The sequence below is a fragment of the Talaromyces proteolyticus genome (assembly GCF_021365285.1).
Source record: "Talaromyces proteolyticus strain PMI_201 chromosome Unknown BGW36scaffold_1, whole genome shotgun sequence".
Classification (NCBI taxonomy): domain Eukaryota; kingdom Fungi; phylum Ascomycota; class Eurotiomycetes; order Eurotiales; family Trichocomaceae; genus Talaromyces; species Talaromyces proteolyticus.
This window is the reverse complement of record NW_025764277.1, coordinates 3512760-3526785: the sequence shown is the minus strand read 5'-3', so window position 1 is coordinate 3526785 and position 14026 is coordinate 3512760. Positions and strand designations below refer to the sequence as shown.

General features: G+C 46.4%; 6 protein-coding genes across 6 annotated transcripts; 3 read left to right on the top strand and 3 right to left on the bottom strand.

Moving 5' to 3' along the window:
* Positions 1-319: 319 nt before the first annotated feature.
* On the top strand, positions 320-1944 carry BGW36DRAFT_422475 (dihydrolipoamide acetyltransferase component of pyruvate dehydrogenase; the record flags this gene model as incomplete). Its single annotated transcript, XM_046219700.1, has 4 exons — positions 320-405; positions 474-523; positions 597-820; positions 871-1944. The coding sequence occupies 4 exons, from the start codon at positions 320-322 to the stop codon at positions 1942-1944; spliced, it is 1434 nt and encodes a 477-aa protein (XP_046078569.1).
* Positions 1945-2242: 298 nt separating this feature from the next.
* On the top strand, positions 2243-3035 carry BGW36DRAFT_422474 (uncharacterized protein; the record flags this gene model as incomplete). The annotated part of the gene is made up of 2 exons (XM_046219699.1): positions 2243-2347; positions 2418-3035. 2 exons carry the CDS (start codon positions 2243-2245, stop codon positions 3033-3035), a joined length of 723 nt encoding a protein of 240 aa, XP_046078568.1.
* A 229-nt stretch (positions 3036-3264) lies between these two features.
* Positions 3265-4628, bottom strand: BGW36DRAFT_354333 (uncharacterized protein; the record flags this gene model as incomplete). The annotated part of the gene is made up of 5 exons (XM_046213514.1): positions 3265-3500; positions 3548-4092; positions 4146-4312; positions 4352-4415; positions 4477-4628. 5 exons carry the CDS (start codon positions 4626-4628, stop codon positions 3265-3267), a joined length of 1164 nt encoding a protein of 387 aa, XP_046078567.1.
* Positions 4629-5176: 548 nt separating this feature from the next.
* On the bottom strand, positions 5177-8020 carry BGW36DRAFT_286417 (putative phospholipase PldA; the record flags this gene model as incomplete). Its single annotated transcript, XM_046210415.1, has 7 exons — positions 5177-5746; positions 5800-6278; positions 6325-6585; positions 6637-7258; positions 7319-7471; positions 7537-7937; positions 7993-8020. The coding sequence occupies 7 exons, from the start codon at positions 8018-8020 to the stop codon at positions 5177-5179; spliced, it is 2514 nt and encodes an 837-aa protein (XP_046078566.1).
* Positions 8021-8245: 225 nt separating this feature from the next.
* On the top strand, positions 8246-10597 carry BGW36DRAFT_422472 (DUF890 domain protein; the record flags this gene model as incomplete). The annotated part of the gene is made up of 10 exons (XM_046219698.1): positions 8246-8502; positions 8655-8702; positions 8766-8841; positions 8893-8903; positions 8958-9056; positions 9102-9175; positions 9234-9363; positions 9680-9770; positions 9819-10082; positions 10148-10597. The coding sequence occupies 10 exons, from the start codon at positions 8246-8248 to the stop codon at positions 10595-10597; spliced, it is 1500 nt and encodes a 499-aa protein (XP_046078565.1).
* A 52-nt stretch (positions 10598-10649) lies between these two features.
* Positions 10650-13954, bottom strand: BGW36DRAFT_368437 (TPR domain protein). The gene has a single exon (XM_046214995.1). The coding sequence runs from the start codon at positions 13737-13739 to the stop codon at positions 10752-10754; it is 2988 nt and encodes a 995-aa protein (XP_046078564.1). The 5' UTR covers positions 13740-13954; the 3' UTR covers positions 10650-10751.
* Between the last annotated feature and the right edge of the window lie 72 nt (positions 13955-14026).

Sequence of the window (14026 nt, the reverse complement as noted above, 5' to 3'; positions counted from 1 at the left end):
CGTGCAGATGCGCGTCTGGTGCTAGCCGCTTCGGGCCCTTGTTTGGCTGAGTCAGCGCAGCCGCCTAATCGGGAGCTGGCACCGCCGGATTTATCCGTTCTTCTCACCGGAGCTCTCAACAGAAAAGTTCACAGGTTCTCAGGCGTGCCCCCAACCCTCGTGTGTGCAGCTGGGATTGTACAGTTTTCAGCCTTCGTTTCCATCGCCTTGCGTGCATTGCCATCCGTTGCCGTCCATTGAGCGCCGTGGGCTCCTGATTTTTTAATCTTCTTTGGAATTGGCAGCACTCCCGGCACTCGAGCTTGCCTAGCTGGTGACAATGCGCTCTCCCAACGTCATGATCTCCCAGGGCACCGCCTTCCTGAGGCGCCCTCAGACCCTTTACAAACTCAAAGATGCCGCCAGGTACGATCTTCCTATGGCTTGAATTGGAATATATGATTATTCTCGATACTGACCGTCGCTATCCGCAGACCCCAAATACCTGCTATCTCCGCCCTTGCCCGCTACTACGCCTCCAAGTGTATGTGTTGTGTCTCTCGATGGAACCACGTTTCTTTTATTTACAACAATAAACGACCTAACGTGATGTCTAGCCTTCCCTCCTCACACCATCATTAGCATGCCTGCATTGTCCCCCACGATGACCGCCGGAAATATTGGCGCATGGCAGAAAAAGGCCGGTGATACCTTGAGCCCTGGTGATGTTTTGGTCGAGATCGAGACAGATAAGGCACAAATGGACTTTGAATTCCAGGAGGAGGGTGTTTTGGCCAAGATCTTGAAGGATGCCGGCGAGAAAGACGTCGCCGTTGGAAGTGTGAGTGTTTTCATGTAGTGGGCGTGTTTCGGGTTATTGACGGTTACTAGCCTATTGCTGTTTTGGTCGAGGAAGGCGCAGATGTATCTCCCTTCGAGGCCTTTACTTTGGAGGACGCCGGCGGTGATAAGGGCGCTCCTGCCCCCAAAGCCGAAGAATCAAAGGAGGAGACTCCTAAGCCAGCCCCCTCGGAGACCGAAGCCCAGCCCGAAGCCGTTGAACCAGAAGTCACTGGTGAACGCCTGCAGCCTGCTTTGGATCGTGAACCACAAATTAGCCCTGCCGCAAAGGTTCTGGCCCTGGAGAAAGGCATTCCTATAAAGTCTCTCAAAGGCACGGGACGTGGTGGCCAAATCACCAAGGAGGATGTTGAGAAATACACACCTGCTGTCTCTGCCGCTGCCGCTGGACCTACCTACGAAGATATTCCTCTCACCTCTATGCGCAAGACTATTGCCAACAGACTTCAACAATCGGTACGCGAGAACCCTCACTATTTCGTTTCGTCCAACCTCTCCGTCTCGAAACTCCTGAAGCTTCGCCAGGCTCTCAATGCCTCCGCAGAGGGCAAGTATAAGCTTTCCGTCAATGACTTCCTCGTCAAGGCCTGCGCTGCAGCTCTTCTGAAGGTTCCAGCTGTCAACTCAAGCTGGCGCGAGGAGAACGGACAGGTTGTTATCCGCCAGCACAAGACTGCGGATATCAGTGTCGCCGTCGCCACACCTGTTGGTCTCATCACCCCTGTCGTCAAGAATGTTCAGAGCCTTGGTCTGTCTAGCATCTCCAACCAAATCAAGGACCTGGGTAAGCGTGCCCGCGACAACAAGCTCAAGCCTGAAGAATACCAGGGCGGCACTTTCACTATTAGCAACATGGGCATGAACCCTGCCGTTGAGCGATTCACCGCCGTTATCAACCCTCCTCAAGCCGGCATTCTGGCTGTTGGCTCTGTTCGCAAGGTTGCCGTCCCTGTTGAGACAGAGGAAGGCACCTCTATTGAGTGGGATGACCAGATCGTCGTTACCGGAAGCTTCGACCACAAGGTCGTTGACGGCGCTGTTGGTGCGGAGTGGATCAAGGAGTTGAAGAAGGTCGTGGAGAACCCACTCGAGCTGTTGCTGTAATATGACTAGCATCTTGGTCGGAGAAGAGGCCCATGTAGGATGTAGCTAATTGCCAGAAGGGTACCGGGTTCCATCCTTGCCCAGTTCTTCTTATTTGTACTAAAATTACTTATTCTCCTTTGTTCGCCAGCATTGAATGATATCTTATTAGAATTCCTCTTAGAATGATTGTTCGGCGCGCGGTCACATGCGCGGCGGTGCCTGTTTCAGCGCGCTCCTACCTAAAATGAATATCCTGGTTTCCAGTCGATTTTCGTACTTCCTTCTTCTCCCAGCACGATCGAAGGCATTCGCAACGATGGATGTTGCTATGGATGTTTTTGGCCCATTCGAAACAACTCACGCGTTGGGTGGCCTGAATAATGATGTAAACCAGGCTTGTCTGAGTCCTACAGCTGAAGACGTCATTAAAAAGGAGGCATGTCAACTTCGATTCTCGTTACTGCACATATCCTCATTTAACAAGTTAGTAGTGGAAGAACTCACCAGTATTGATCCAAAGTCTCTATGATCTCCTTTTCAAGGGGACTCGCGACGTTCATGCTTTTCATCTATGGTTATACATGCTAGATGAAAATCTCACGCCAAACGCAAGAGACTTGACAATTGACTACGGAACAATCGAATGCATAAACAACGACTTTGGCCTTACTCGCGTATCCATTCGTTCAAACGAAGACTCAGCATTAAATCGAAAAACTCAAATACACGTCCTCGCGTTTACCTCCTATTCCAATGATTACTCGAGCAAAGTTCCATGGGATATCTTTCTCAAGGAGTTGGAACATCTGCATATTACAATGCACAGAAACGGGGAAATTGATGGGGACTACGACTGTTTCCTGGCGTATAAACAGCTCGCTCGACTCTATACTTTACATGGACAAGAACAGCCCAATACCAGACAATGCTGGGTTCCATTTAGCGATGACGCAATGCGGCGATATAGCATCCAACCTCTTTTGAAAGACCCGCATGACGAAGGACCTGTGTTTGAATTCAAAACTCATTACACATTGATCACGCGCCTGTTGAGAGCTTTTGCTGGCAATGTCAATATTCCATATGTGTGCGTTTCCCCTAGGTCATAGTTTTATGTTGATGATCCATCCTGAAAGTACGGGTTTTAGGAGATCTATAGCCTGCGCAAGTGCTGATATCTTGGAACCCTGGTGCTGAACTTTTTGAATACTGCAGCAATATTCAAAAAGGTTAGTATAAAAAGTGCTCGTTATCATTCATACCCGCACCTTGTGATCAATGTTTGAATACACTATCTGATCAATGAGCTGTTAATTTGACAGTAAAATAAAAATATATTTACTCTTCGACTGACTCTTTCCCATAAAATGGTAGTTCAGCTTGCTCTGCCTTCCAGGTATACTGGGCTTTGTGATGAGATGGATGTAGTCTCGAGCTCTCAGGCTCACTAAAACAGTTCTCTCTAAATGTACCTCCAGGAACAGCATAATCATCCCAGGAAGCCCACGCTTCCGGAAATAGCAGTCGAATAATAGAATTAACCATATCTGGAATAGCATCAATTGATCTATTTTCTAAATATACATGACAAAAACGACAAGCAATACGACACCGGCAACACCTGGCAATTTGTGATCTCCATAACTTCTTGACGCTTTATTGTATCCAATATTAAGAGAATTATTGTTGAAACCCACGCTTCTCAACCACTCAGGAGTCGGGCTATCCTCCACCAACACATCAGAATGATAATTATCAACAACACCGGAAAAGCGAATTTTGAACTTTCCTTGAACAGCATAGGCTTCATCAATCTCCCGAGTTGTGTTGGAAAGTGAGACATTGGTTAACACATATGGGTAGGCTATGAAATACCCATCTAGAGTAAGATTTGCAGTGCTATTATCAAACTGGAGGTTGAGAACCGGATAGGTCCAATCCCAGCCCACGTTATTCCACCATTCATCAGTAATAATAACGACTTCCCACTCGTTTCTGAGCATAGAAGTGTCGCAGGAAGTTAGGTTTGAATAGAGGGTCTGTCCATCCGTACTATTTAAGATACTTGAGAGGTTATACGGGGCGCTCTTGGTTTCTGCTAAGCTGAGGTTGAAGTACGGCTCAGTTATAGTTGAGTTTTCAGTCCCCCTGTACATGTATTCGGGGCTGATCAATTAGTAACACAGGCCGATTCTGGATTCGGTAGGTTGAAAACTTACTTAGATGAACATATTATGCCCCCATTTGGTGGCTCATAAGTCCAGGCGTAATCGATCGGTATTGTCGAAAAATTGAAACCCGATGACCAAAAACCCAGCACCAGACTGACTGGATTATGGGTATGATCGTTTTTCCCTGGCTGGGTGATGGCAAGGACAGAGCTATACTGAAAGCCGAACGTCTGATTCTGCAAGTTGGGACATACAGAAAAATTGACTGTTGATCCAATCAGAGGTGTGTATTCGACTGTCGTGGTTGCGTTGTAGTACCTAGATTTGTAAACTTTCCTTAGATATGAGACTATAAAACTCGCTGGGATATTAGACATACGATCCAATCCAGTCATAGATTCCAACCAACCCAGTAACATTCTGTGGGCGAAAGTTATACGAAGGGTCATAGGTCGGGTCTACGCTGGCAAGCACGGTCGCAGCTACCAGGCAAAGGACGAGAATCCCATACTGGGGCTCAAAAGAACGCATCAATATGTTGATAAATCGCTTTTTCTTGAAGCCTCAAAGTAACGAAACACTTGCAATAACGAAACACTTGCAAATCCGAATCTAAGAAACAAGGAAGGAAAATGAGGCTTATGAGGGGGGGCTAAGTTTATTTCAAAGCCTCCTTCAGGCCCTCATGGACACAGTTTATCAGCCTCCCTATCTCTGAGAAGTATCCCATTGGACAGTACCAACTACATGTACTTAAGCCTCGCCTGACCCAACTGTACCCAACAACATAATGACTAATAATTAGGTCCCATTGGACTATCGCTGATGTGGCGCGGGACAGGCGTAACCTTGCAGCGGCGTGCCCGAGCACCCCAAACACTTCACATACATATAACAATCTCTGAACAAATTACTTCCCACCAGATAAATAATAGAGTCTCACATATTTGGTGCATTAATTAATAAATAAATACAGAAGACTGTGTTTAAACAGTAACTTACGCCACATTATTTGCACCAATAATCCCATCCCGCTAAGTATAAACACTCTGCAAGAGTATCAGTTACAAGACCCTTGTTTAGGTAAAAGAACTACTTACCACAGTAATTTGGTTGACGGACAGACCAGGCTCTGCCATCTCTGCATCCTTCAGGAAATCCATGGGCATCCAAACTAAATGTCCCTTGATCTTATCAAGGCTCTCGCGAACCAGGCTCACAGGCAAGAAGGGGTCGTGGAGATGTCCCTGTTTAACAGTCTTTCTCGGAGCAAATTCGTCATACTGCTCAAAGGTTTTGATGTTGTCATCAGGGTCTGCGCGGAATAAAAATCTGAACACATCTGTGTTATTTGTAGCTTGCTTTTTCCATGTTTCCCATAGCTCTTCGTCCAGTGGATCGCGGACGACTTCATGTTCGGGGCTCTCCTCGTCATTGTTGGGACAGTCGCCAGGGGGCTGTGCGTTGGGATTGTGAGTTGCGTCAAATTCTTGAGGCAAGAGTAGGCCGAGATGTTCACGCCAAAGGTGGCGGCGGAGATTTGTTGCGAGACGTGCAGCGCGGTATGGTTGGCCGTTCATGGTGCTGTCAATCATATCGGTATCTTCGAGGACAATGGCCAGTTCGCTATCGCGGTCGCCGAGTTGGGACTTTTTTTCATTAGCGGGCTGAGAACAAAATGTTATAGAGAAATGGAACTCACCCGGTCGTTGATGTTGGCACTTCCGCATATGACGATTCGATCATCAACAATGCAGATCTTTCCATGGACATATAGCTCTTCCTGGATGAAATTTTCTTTCTCTTTTTCTGGATCGGCGCTTTCCCACTTCTCCTCGCTGACCTTGGGCTCATTAAGCATAGCATCTCTTGCAATTGAGTCCCTGCTCTTGACTTTCATATCTCCATCGTAGGTGCTCTCACGTTGCTCTTCAAATCTCCGCAACTGATCAACCCTTTTCTCTACCTTTGCTGGATCGGAACTTTCGTTAGAATAATCTTTCTCTTTTTTGTCCCCCTCCTTTCCAATACTCGGATGAACACTTTCACTCATAATCTCCTCCGCCTCGGCGCGTTGTATATCTTGGTATCGGACACCTGACTTTTCTTCTTGCTCTACTAATTTCTCAGTTTTGTTGATGCGGTCGTATGAACGAAGATTGAAGAAGAAAATATGCTCTGCTTAGGTCAGCGTAATGCGCTTCCAGACACTTTCTCTATGAATTACCTGTCGGATCCACGCCCTGTGCTTTGATCTGTCCAAAAATGGAATTTTCGCCTCGCAGGATTGACTTGTACTGGTAATCCATAATCGCACGAGTACCCGCTGCAGCGTTCTGACGAAGATCTCCTGCAAATCCAGGGATTGCTGGGATGATTATGATCACTCTAAACTTTCGACCCTCTTTGCCAGCGCGAACCACTGCATCAACAATGGCACGGCCGATTGTATTTTCCACTGGATTTTGCTTATCACCGGTCGCAGTAACTTTTTTGGTCAGAAGACATTATTTTGTGTTGCTTTAGATTCATAACTCACCAAAGAATTGGTTTTCGATATAAACATAATACTGAGCGTTCCGAATGATCTCCGAATAGGCATTCTGAATACTATGCTCGGTTAAAATACCAGAAGACCAGTCTCCGCTACTTCTGACAATCTGAGCATGGACGGTCCCCTGATCTCCACGGGGTTTTGTGCTCAATGGCGTCAATGGATGCTGAATATACTCCCCGCAAGGATACTTTGGCCGTTGTACGCCTACTAGACTCTCGTCATCTCCTGTACGGCCTTCGAGTACCAACCAGTCAACCTTATCATTACGTTTGTACTTGTCTCGCTTCACGCAATTCCATCGCAAGACAAAGTGCTCAGCGATATCGTAGACACAGTCACCGATCAAGCCCATTGCAACATCGTGCCAGGGCATACGTCCGTAATCAGTTTTGTTGAGCTCGTTGTTCTGCCAGTCTGCGACGCTTTGGAAATCCATAATACGGTTGTTATTGAAGTCCTGGCCAGGGAATATCTCGTTCTGGACGCCAGCGGGGTGGACGTCGGCAAGTGGATGTTGATGATTGTCCCATCTGCCAAAGCAGAGATCAATACCCCCAATGAACGCCATAGCGTAATCTATGACAATGAATTTTTCATGGTGGGCCTATAAAGCGATGAACAAAACGGTGTACCGAGCTAGTTTTAAGGATTATAGGTGGCTCACCCAGTAGAAAGTCATATCGCCCATGTTTTCAAACATGTTGTGGTCTGGATGCCGAAGAACATGGATGTTCCCAGCACCTTTTGTACCCTCTGGACATAGGTCTCGTAAGGCATGCTTGGTATGTGCGGAATTGCAGGTAATCGCTTGCTCGACCTGTGTAATAATCGCAGGTTTATTAGCATTGCTCCTTACTACATCCACACCCAAATGGTGCCTACTTCTTTGTACACAATAACATAAATCTTCACGCCAGCCTCGGCACGTCGTTTTAGAATCTGATCCAATCTCCATTCCTGATTAAAATACGGTGGTCGCCGCATGAACAACTCTGGGGACAGCCACCAATCGGCAATGTAGATGGTCTCCTGGGCGCGATCAAGGGCTTCAGAAACGGCCCAGAAGTAGTCGGAAGCGTCGACATACCATTTCACGCAATTCCTGTCCCGCTCAGGCGCAAAGGAGCCAAACCTGTGCGATTCAGAAATGGCAGTGCGCTTGCGGTCCGTTTCCTGCTCGTGGGCCTCGTCATGACGATGGTTTGGGTTGAACAGGTTCTCTAGCTTGCCGACTTTATTTTTTAAATGGGTTGCTTTGACCTTTACATCGTGGAGATTGGCATCTATAGAGGTTTAGAATTTCTAGTCTCTACTCAACAGGATTGGGACAATAAATACTATGGAACTTTTCCTTTAGATGGTCCATAGTGATTGGTGGAGCGAGCGATAGATGGTGTCAGACGAGCCAATGGTGATGGGCATCTGTAGAAACGAGATTTGAATGATCGAGGGAGCGACGCGAAAGTACCCAAATACAAGCGAACGGCAATATTCAAAAACGAAACGCGTCTGGGATAATAAGCAGGACCAGTCTTGACGTAGCAAGCAAAGAGTTGGCTGACTCGTTGTTTGCTGAGCCCCTCATGACATCATGGTCGATCTTGGCGTTCTCCAGTTCTGCGGCCGATCGATCAAATCGATTAATTTAATATTATCAATATTATCAATTATCACTGCCATCTCGATTCTCGATCTTGCTATTCGGCCGATCAGTGCCATGTGTGTCTTGCCCAGCTTGGCATTCTATCACGAGTCGCCCATTCGCAACTGGACAGCAGCCCCTGTTGATTCGATCCAAACAACCAAGAGGCCTAGTTCTAGCGACACGCGTTCATGCTACGCTAAGCGGTAGGATGAACTCGTCTAGGAATATCTATCGACAAGAGATCGATTTTAGAGCCTTGGCGCTGCTGTCGCCGGAATTTGCGAAACGGTAGGGTTATTATTTTAGACGGCGCCTTGGGCGGGATCACACCAACGGAAAAGTTGACAATAAGCAGTCTTAAAGCAAATGACCAATTAAACTTCAGTGATCCAGACGCTGTTAGGTGTGCTTATTCTATCCAACTATCCGTTCTTAACGGATTGATGAAAGATGCTGACTATTATAGGCAACTCACTAGGACCTTGTTGGAACGAGACTTCAAGCTAAATGTGGATCTCCCTGATGATAGATTGTGCCCACCAGTAGGTACGAGTTCGGCGTCTCTATATGCATACTATACTGAACGATCACAGGTACCGAACAGGTCAGTCGGATGACATTCATATATCTGGAGAGAGATTGTCCTGAACGTCTACAGGTTGAACTATATTCTCTGGCTCCAAGATCTCCTCGACACGACGTCTGAAGTTGGAAACGATGAATATGACCCTGGTAAAGAGATTCTTGGTCTTGATATGTACGTTCTACATTTTGATGATATGCATATGCTGATAGAGAGCAGAGGAACCGGATGCTGCGGTATTTACCCCCTGCTGGGTTGTTCCATGCGTCCGTCGTGGAATTTTGTCGCCACAGGTAGCCTTTTGTCCAGCTATATATATATATATTTGATATTCAAGTTAATTGCTTTCAGATATTGACGATAAGAACCTACTCTCATCTCGGCAAAACGTCTCCAAAAATAACATGGACAGGCGGATCAAAATAGTGAAGACCAACCCAGACGATTTTCTTATTCCACTTGACAAGCTTGGTGTTGACAGGTATGGCTCTCTCAATCATCATTGTTTGATCTCTTAGCCGTGTATTGTATTGGGATTGCGGTATATAGTCCAAGTTATGTGGACTATCTATCACATACGACCATAGGGTGTGGAAAACAGGGCTTCCCGTCCGCTCAGCCGTACTTAAGCCACACGCCGGCTGGTTAGTAGTTGGGTGGGTGACCACCAGCGAATCCCAGCTGTTGTATGTTTTCTTTTTGGGGATTTATTTATATTTATTTTGACTTGATCGATTAATCTTTTTGATCCTTATCATTGGGAAGCAAATATGAGGGACGTGGTTGATTCTTTGCAGATTGGACTTTACTATGTGCAACCCACCTTTTTACGAATCCGAACAAGAACTACTTTACTCGGCAGCTGCAAAATCAAGACCTCCTTTTTCAGTCAGTGTATCCTTTTTAGAAGGTGATTATTTCTAACAAGGGCTTTAGGCATGTACAGGTGCAGCAATTGAAATGATTACCAGCGGTGGAGAAGTCGCCTTTGTCACGAGAATGATTACGCAGTCTGTCACATTAAAGACAAAAGTTCGCTGGTATACAAGCATGCTTGGTAAAATGTCTAGTGTATCAACTATAGTGCAGAAGCTCCTTGAAGCCGGTGTCACAAACTGGGCTGTTACAGAGTTTGTCCAGGGGAAAGGAACTAAGCGTTGGGCTGTTGGCTGGAGTTGGATGGACTGGAGGCCACGAAGTGTAAGTGACCTTTGTCGATTTTCCCACTTTATTCATATATGTCAACGGCTAACTTGTGGTGATAGGATATTAGTAGAGGACTCTCTACCCTCCCAAAACATCTACTCCCTTTCCCATCACATTATAGCATTGAGCTTCCCAAAGAAAAGAGACTCAACGAAGCCGGCAGGAAACTTGACGCCGAGTTCTCATCACTTAGATATCTTTTCTATACATGGTCTACGCATGAGTCATGCATTGGATTCGCAAAGGAAGATGTGTGGTCAAGAAAAGCCCGGCGAAAATTCTCGAAAGAGCAACACACAAAGAGTTCCAATGATAGCGATGAGATGCGTGTCGAAGAGGAATGGCAGAATATTTCAAAAGAAAAAGCGGAATTAGGGTTTCGTGTTGATTTGAGACTTGCTGCTGATGAGAGAGTGGTGTTGACCATTCGTTGGCTAAAGGGGATAGATCAAGTGCTCTTTGAAAGTTTTTGTGGCATGGTCAAGAGGAAGCTATTTGAAGAGACGTGATATGAACGACCATACTTGAATTAAATAATTAATTAGCATCTGCTATAGTCCAAAATTTTTTAGAAGTTTTGAAAGATTCGGCAGTGCGCTCTGAGTTGTATTTCGTAGACATTTATTGTCGCAAGATCGCTATCTATATGATCTATAATTATACTTATCCAGTAATCTCTTCCTGTAACTCTTTAAGTTGCATCCACCCATCAGTCCCTTCAAAGAACTCTTTACCTTTACCCAGTATTCCTCTTACCGCACTCCGACTCTTGAATCTCCAATCAGCAGCAACCAACTCCTCGCCGTCTTCTCCTTGCCCTTCTTTCGCCATGCCGCCCATCCTTGCATATCCATCTCTGACGAGTCGCTCCGTGGCCTTTACAATCTCCTTCCACTTCTTTTCATCGCCCATTTGGAACGCAGGTTGCGTGCAGGTGGAAACTGTTGCACGCCATGCTTTTTCCTGCGCAGCCAGAGCTTTGCTAGGCTGATTGCGGAACAATTCTACCTTAGAAACCAGAAGCCAGAGGGGAGCCGAGTGGGTGATTAGAGGAACGATGGCATTGTCGATAAGGCTTAGAATCTGACCTGGAACTGTGCCGCTACGTAGGATCTTTTGGTCTGTACCGTCAACTGGGATGAGAAGGCCCTCGTATTCGAAATTGTTGACGAGGTGGTCTACTAGCATAGATAGAATAGCTAGGTCGACAGCCTTTTCTCCCTTTTTGGGAGAGACAAGTTCGACAACTTTCCGTTGGGCGAATACAATGTCTTTGTATGGGGTTAATGGAGCGGGTAAGGAAGAAGCCACTGTGAGTATATTGTCCCAAATGCGGTGATCTGTTTGTTTAAGTCGTGCAGAATGATGAAGTGCTGTGAGGGCATCACGGGTGTGCTTGTAGGGATCTGGTTTTTTGGCTTCGGTCATTTCAGATTCTTCCTCGTCCTCAGCTTTAATATCAGCTGGTAATAGCTCCGAGGAAATGGCTTCTCCCGCCTTTTTCGCAGTAGATTCGCTGTTCGAGGAGGCATTTAATAAAGCAGCAGCAAGATTACTCCATGCCTCTGCATCGTCCTGCTCGAGTTGAACGGTGCGAGTAAAGGATTCTACAGCATCGTCCCATTGCTCTCGGTTAAGCTGCACACACCCCAGCGCGAACCATGCCCCGTGGTTCAATGGGTTGATTTTCAAACTCTTCTTGTACGCTTCCTCAGCTTTGTCAAGAATGGGAGGCTGAGACTTCAGATAGAGCCTAGCTAGAGAACGTTGTGCGCGTGCATATCGTTGTCCAGAAACATCCCACGCTCGTTCGTACATATCCGGATCCTCATTAACGTCTCCCAAGATGCAGAACAAACGCGGGGCATCTACTGGTAAGGGAGAGAGTTCTGGGCCTTCATATCTCTCATTTTCTTCATCCTCTGGCTTATTTCCGTTTGTTGGGTGATACAATTGCCGCCGGACAATGGCTTTAGCTTTCTCTTCTCGTTCCGTTGCAGCATAGCAGAGCGCTACTTCTGCCCACATTTCTAGCCGCTCGTAGATGTCCAAAGCGGTTCTCAGTCCACCGAGGCTAACCCATCGTTGAGCCAATTCTGCTTCAAGATTCCATCTTGTCTGAAAGTTTAATGTCCAAATATATTCCATTCGTTCTTCGGCTGTTGCAGATTCTGACTCTTGGGGTCTTGGCAAGAAAGTTGTGGGCTGGTTCTCTTGTTCATTAGTGACTGTGTGGCTGCGTACCACGGCTGAGTCGCTGGTCGCTGTATCAGCAATGACCTGATCAACTAGCGCTTGCATTTGCAGCACGCCTCTCTCCACTGTTCGCGACTTGTATGCTTCACATCGACTTCGAACGAGAAGTGCCTGTGTGTATATTTGCCAATTAGAACTGCCACCCTCGATGATGCGTGTGGCATAAGGCTGAGTCTCTTCACGGGTCAATCCGTGTTCGGGGGAATTGTTTGTGATTGCGGAGGCAATTGCGAGGAGCAAAGAGGAATCAAGCGGATTCAGCTTTGGTTGATCTGATGGGTCGATTGATACTAGAGCAGCAGGCAATGAGGATTCATCCTGTACCGTAGTGATCTTTTCTGGTTTGTTGCCTTCTTTTGCGAAAGCAATTGTTTCAAGAAGAGTATCATCATTGAGATCGAGTGCTTTAGGTTGAGACACTCCGGATTGTTCTTCCTTTTCCACTCTAGAGGTTACCTTAGTGGGTACTGGATCTGTTGTATCTGCACTCTTTGCCAGGACGACCAGTTGACTGATATCTCGGTCCTGGAATTTAGTCCGTTTCCCCAGCTTGCCAGTCAACGCAAATTCAAAGCCATTCTCCACTGCAGCCTGTTCTAAATCCAATCTTGCCTTATGATCAAATCCGTGATGCGTATGTATCGTAGCCCTTTCGAGTAGGAATGCTGCCTTCTCTCCACCTGAGGAGCCAATCTCTTTTCCTAGCACGTCGGCAGCAAGAACATCAAGGTCATCATAGATTGCTTTTTGTAATGTTCCTGTCACTTCAGACAGCATCTTCTGGTGCAAGAAATTGACCCTCGCTCTCGCCGTTGTTGCGACAAGGGGCGAACCTTCAGTGACTAATACTCCAGAGTCAACCAAAATCGCTTTCGCTAGGCAGAACAGTTCAATATTTGGCGTAAGCGGATACACGGCCTCTCCATCCACAGATAAATCCCTTAACATTTTTGTCCTAATAGCATCCAAAACCGACCTATCACTTGTAACTTTCTCTCCTAAAATGACAGCCGCAGAATCAAACTCTAATGGAGGACCTGTCACGTTCGACTGAAGGAAAAAAAATAGTGCCGCAACACCGGTATGCAGAATGTGCGATAACAAGACATTGCGCTTGCTCTGGTCGTCTGTTTTTTCGATCGAAATAGAAATAAACTTGCGCACGCGCTCTGCAACCCAATCTGTGAAGGATTTTTCGCCTTTAAGTACTGGTTCAAACTCGGAGACATTGTCACTAATGTCTTGGACTAGGAGCGCCTGTGCGATGGGGGTCTGGAGTAAATGATCGGTGGTGCGGATGCGGATAGGGTCATATTTCGTCTTCGCGATATTGTTTTCGTCATATATAGTACTGTATTGAGGGGGTTGTGTGTGTGTTTTCGTTTCCGAGGCCATACTTAGCCTGGTATTTCGAGTTGGATCTTCACCGTTGGCTCTTTTCTAAGAGCGCAAGGTGTGATCTCCTAGAGTCTTTGAGTTCAATTTCAAGGCCGAGTCAAGAGAATAGTGGCGAAATAAAGGAAACCAAACAAAGATACTCGAAATAGTCATGTCATCAAAGAGAAGGAAAGAGTCATATCCCACTGAAACGACAGTAGCTGTGTCATTTAGAAAATTGATGTGGTGCTTGTTGCGACCCCGCGGCCAGACTTTTTTTTCTGCGTTATCGATACCAGATTACC

Excerpts from the sequence above, each read along its gene's own strand:
- BGW36DRAFT_368437 (XM_046214995.1), bottom strand. The coding sequence starts at position 13,739 with ATGGCCTCGGAAACGAAAACACACACACAACCCCCTCAATACAGTACT.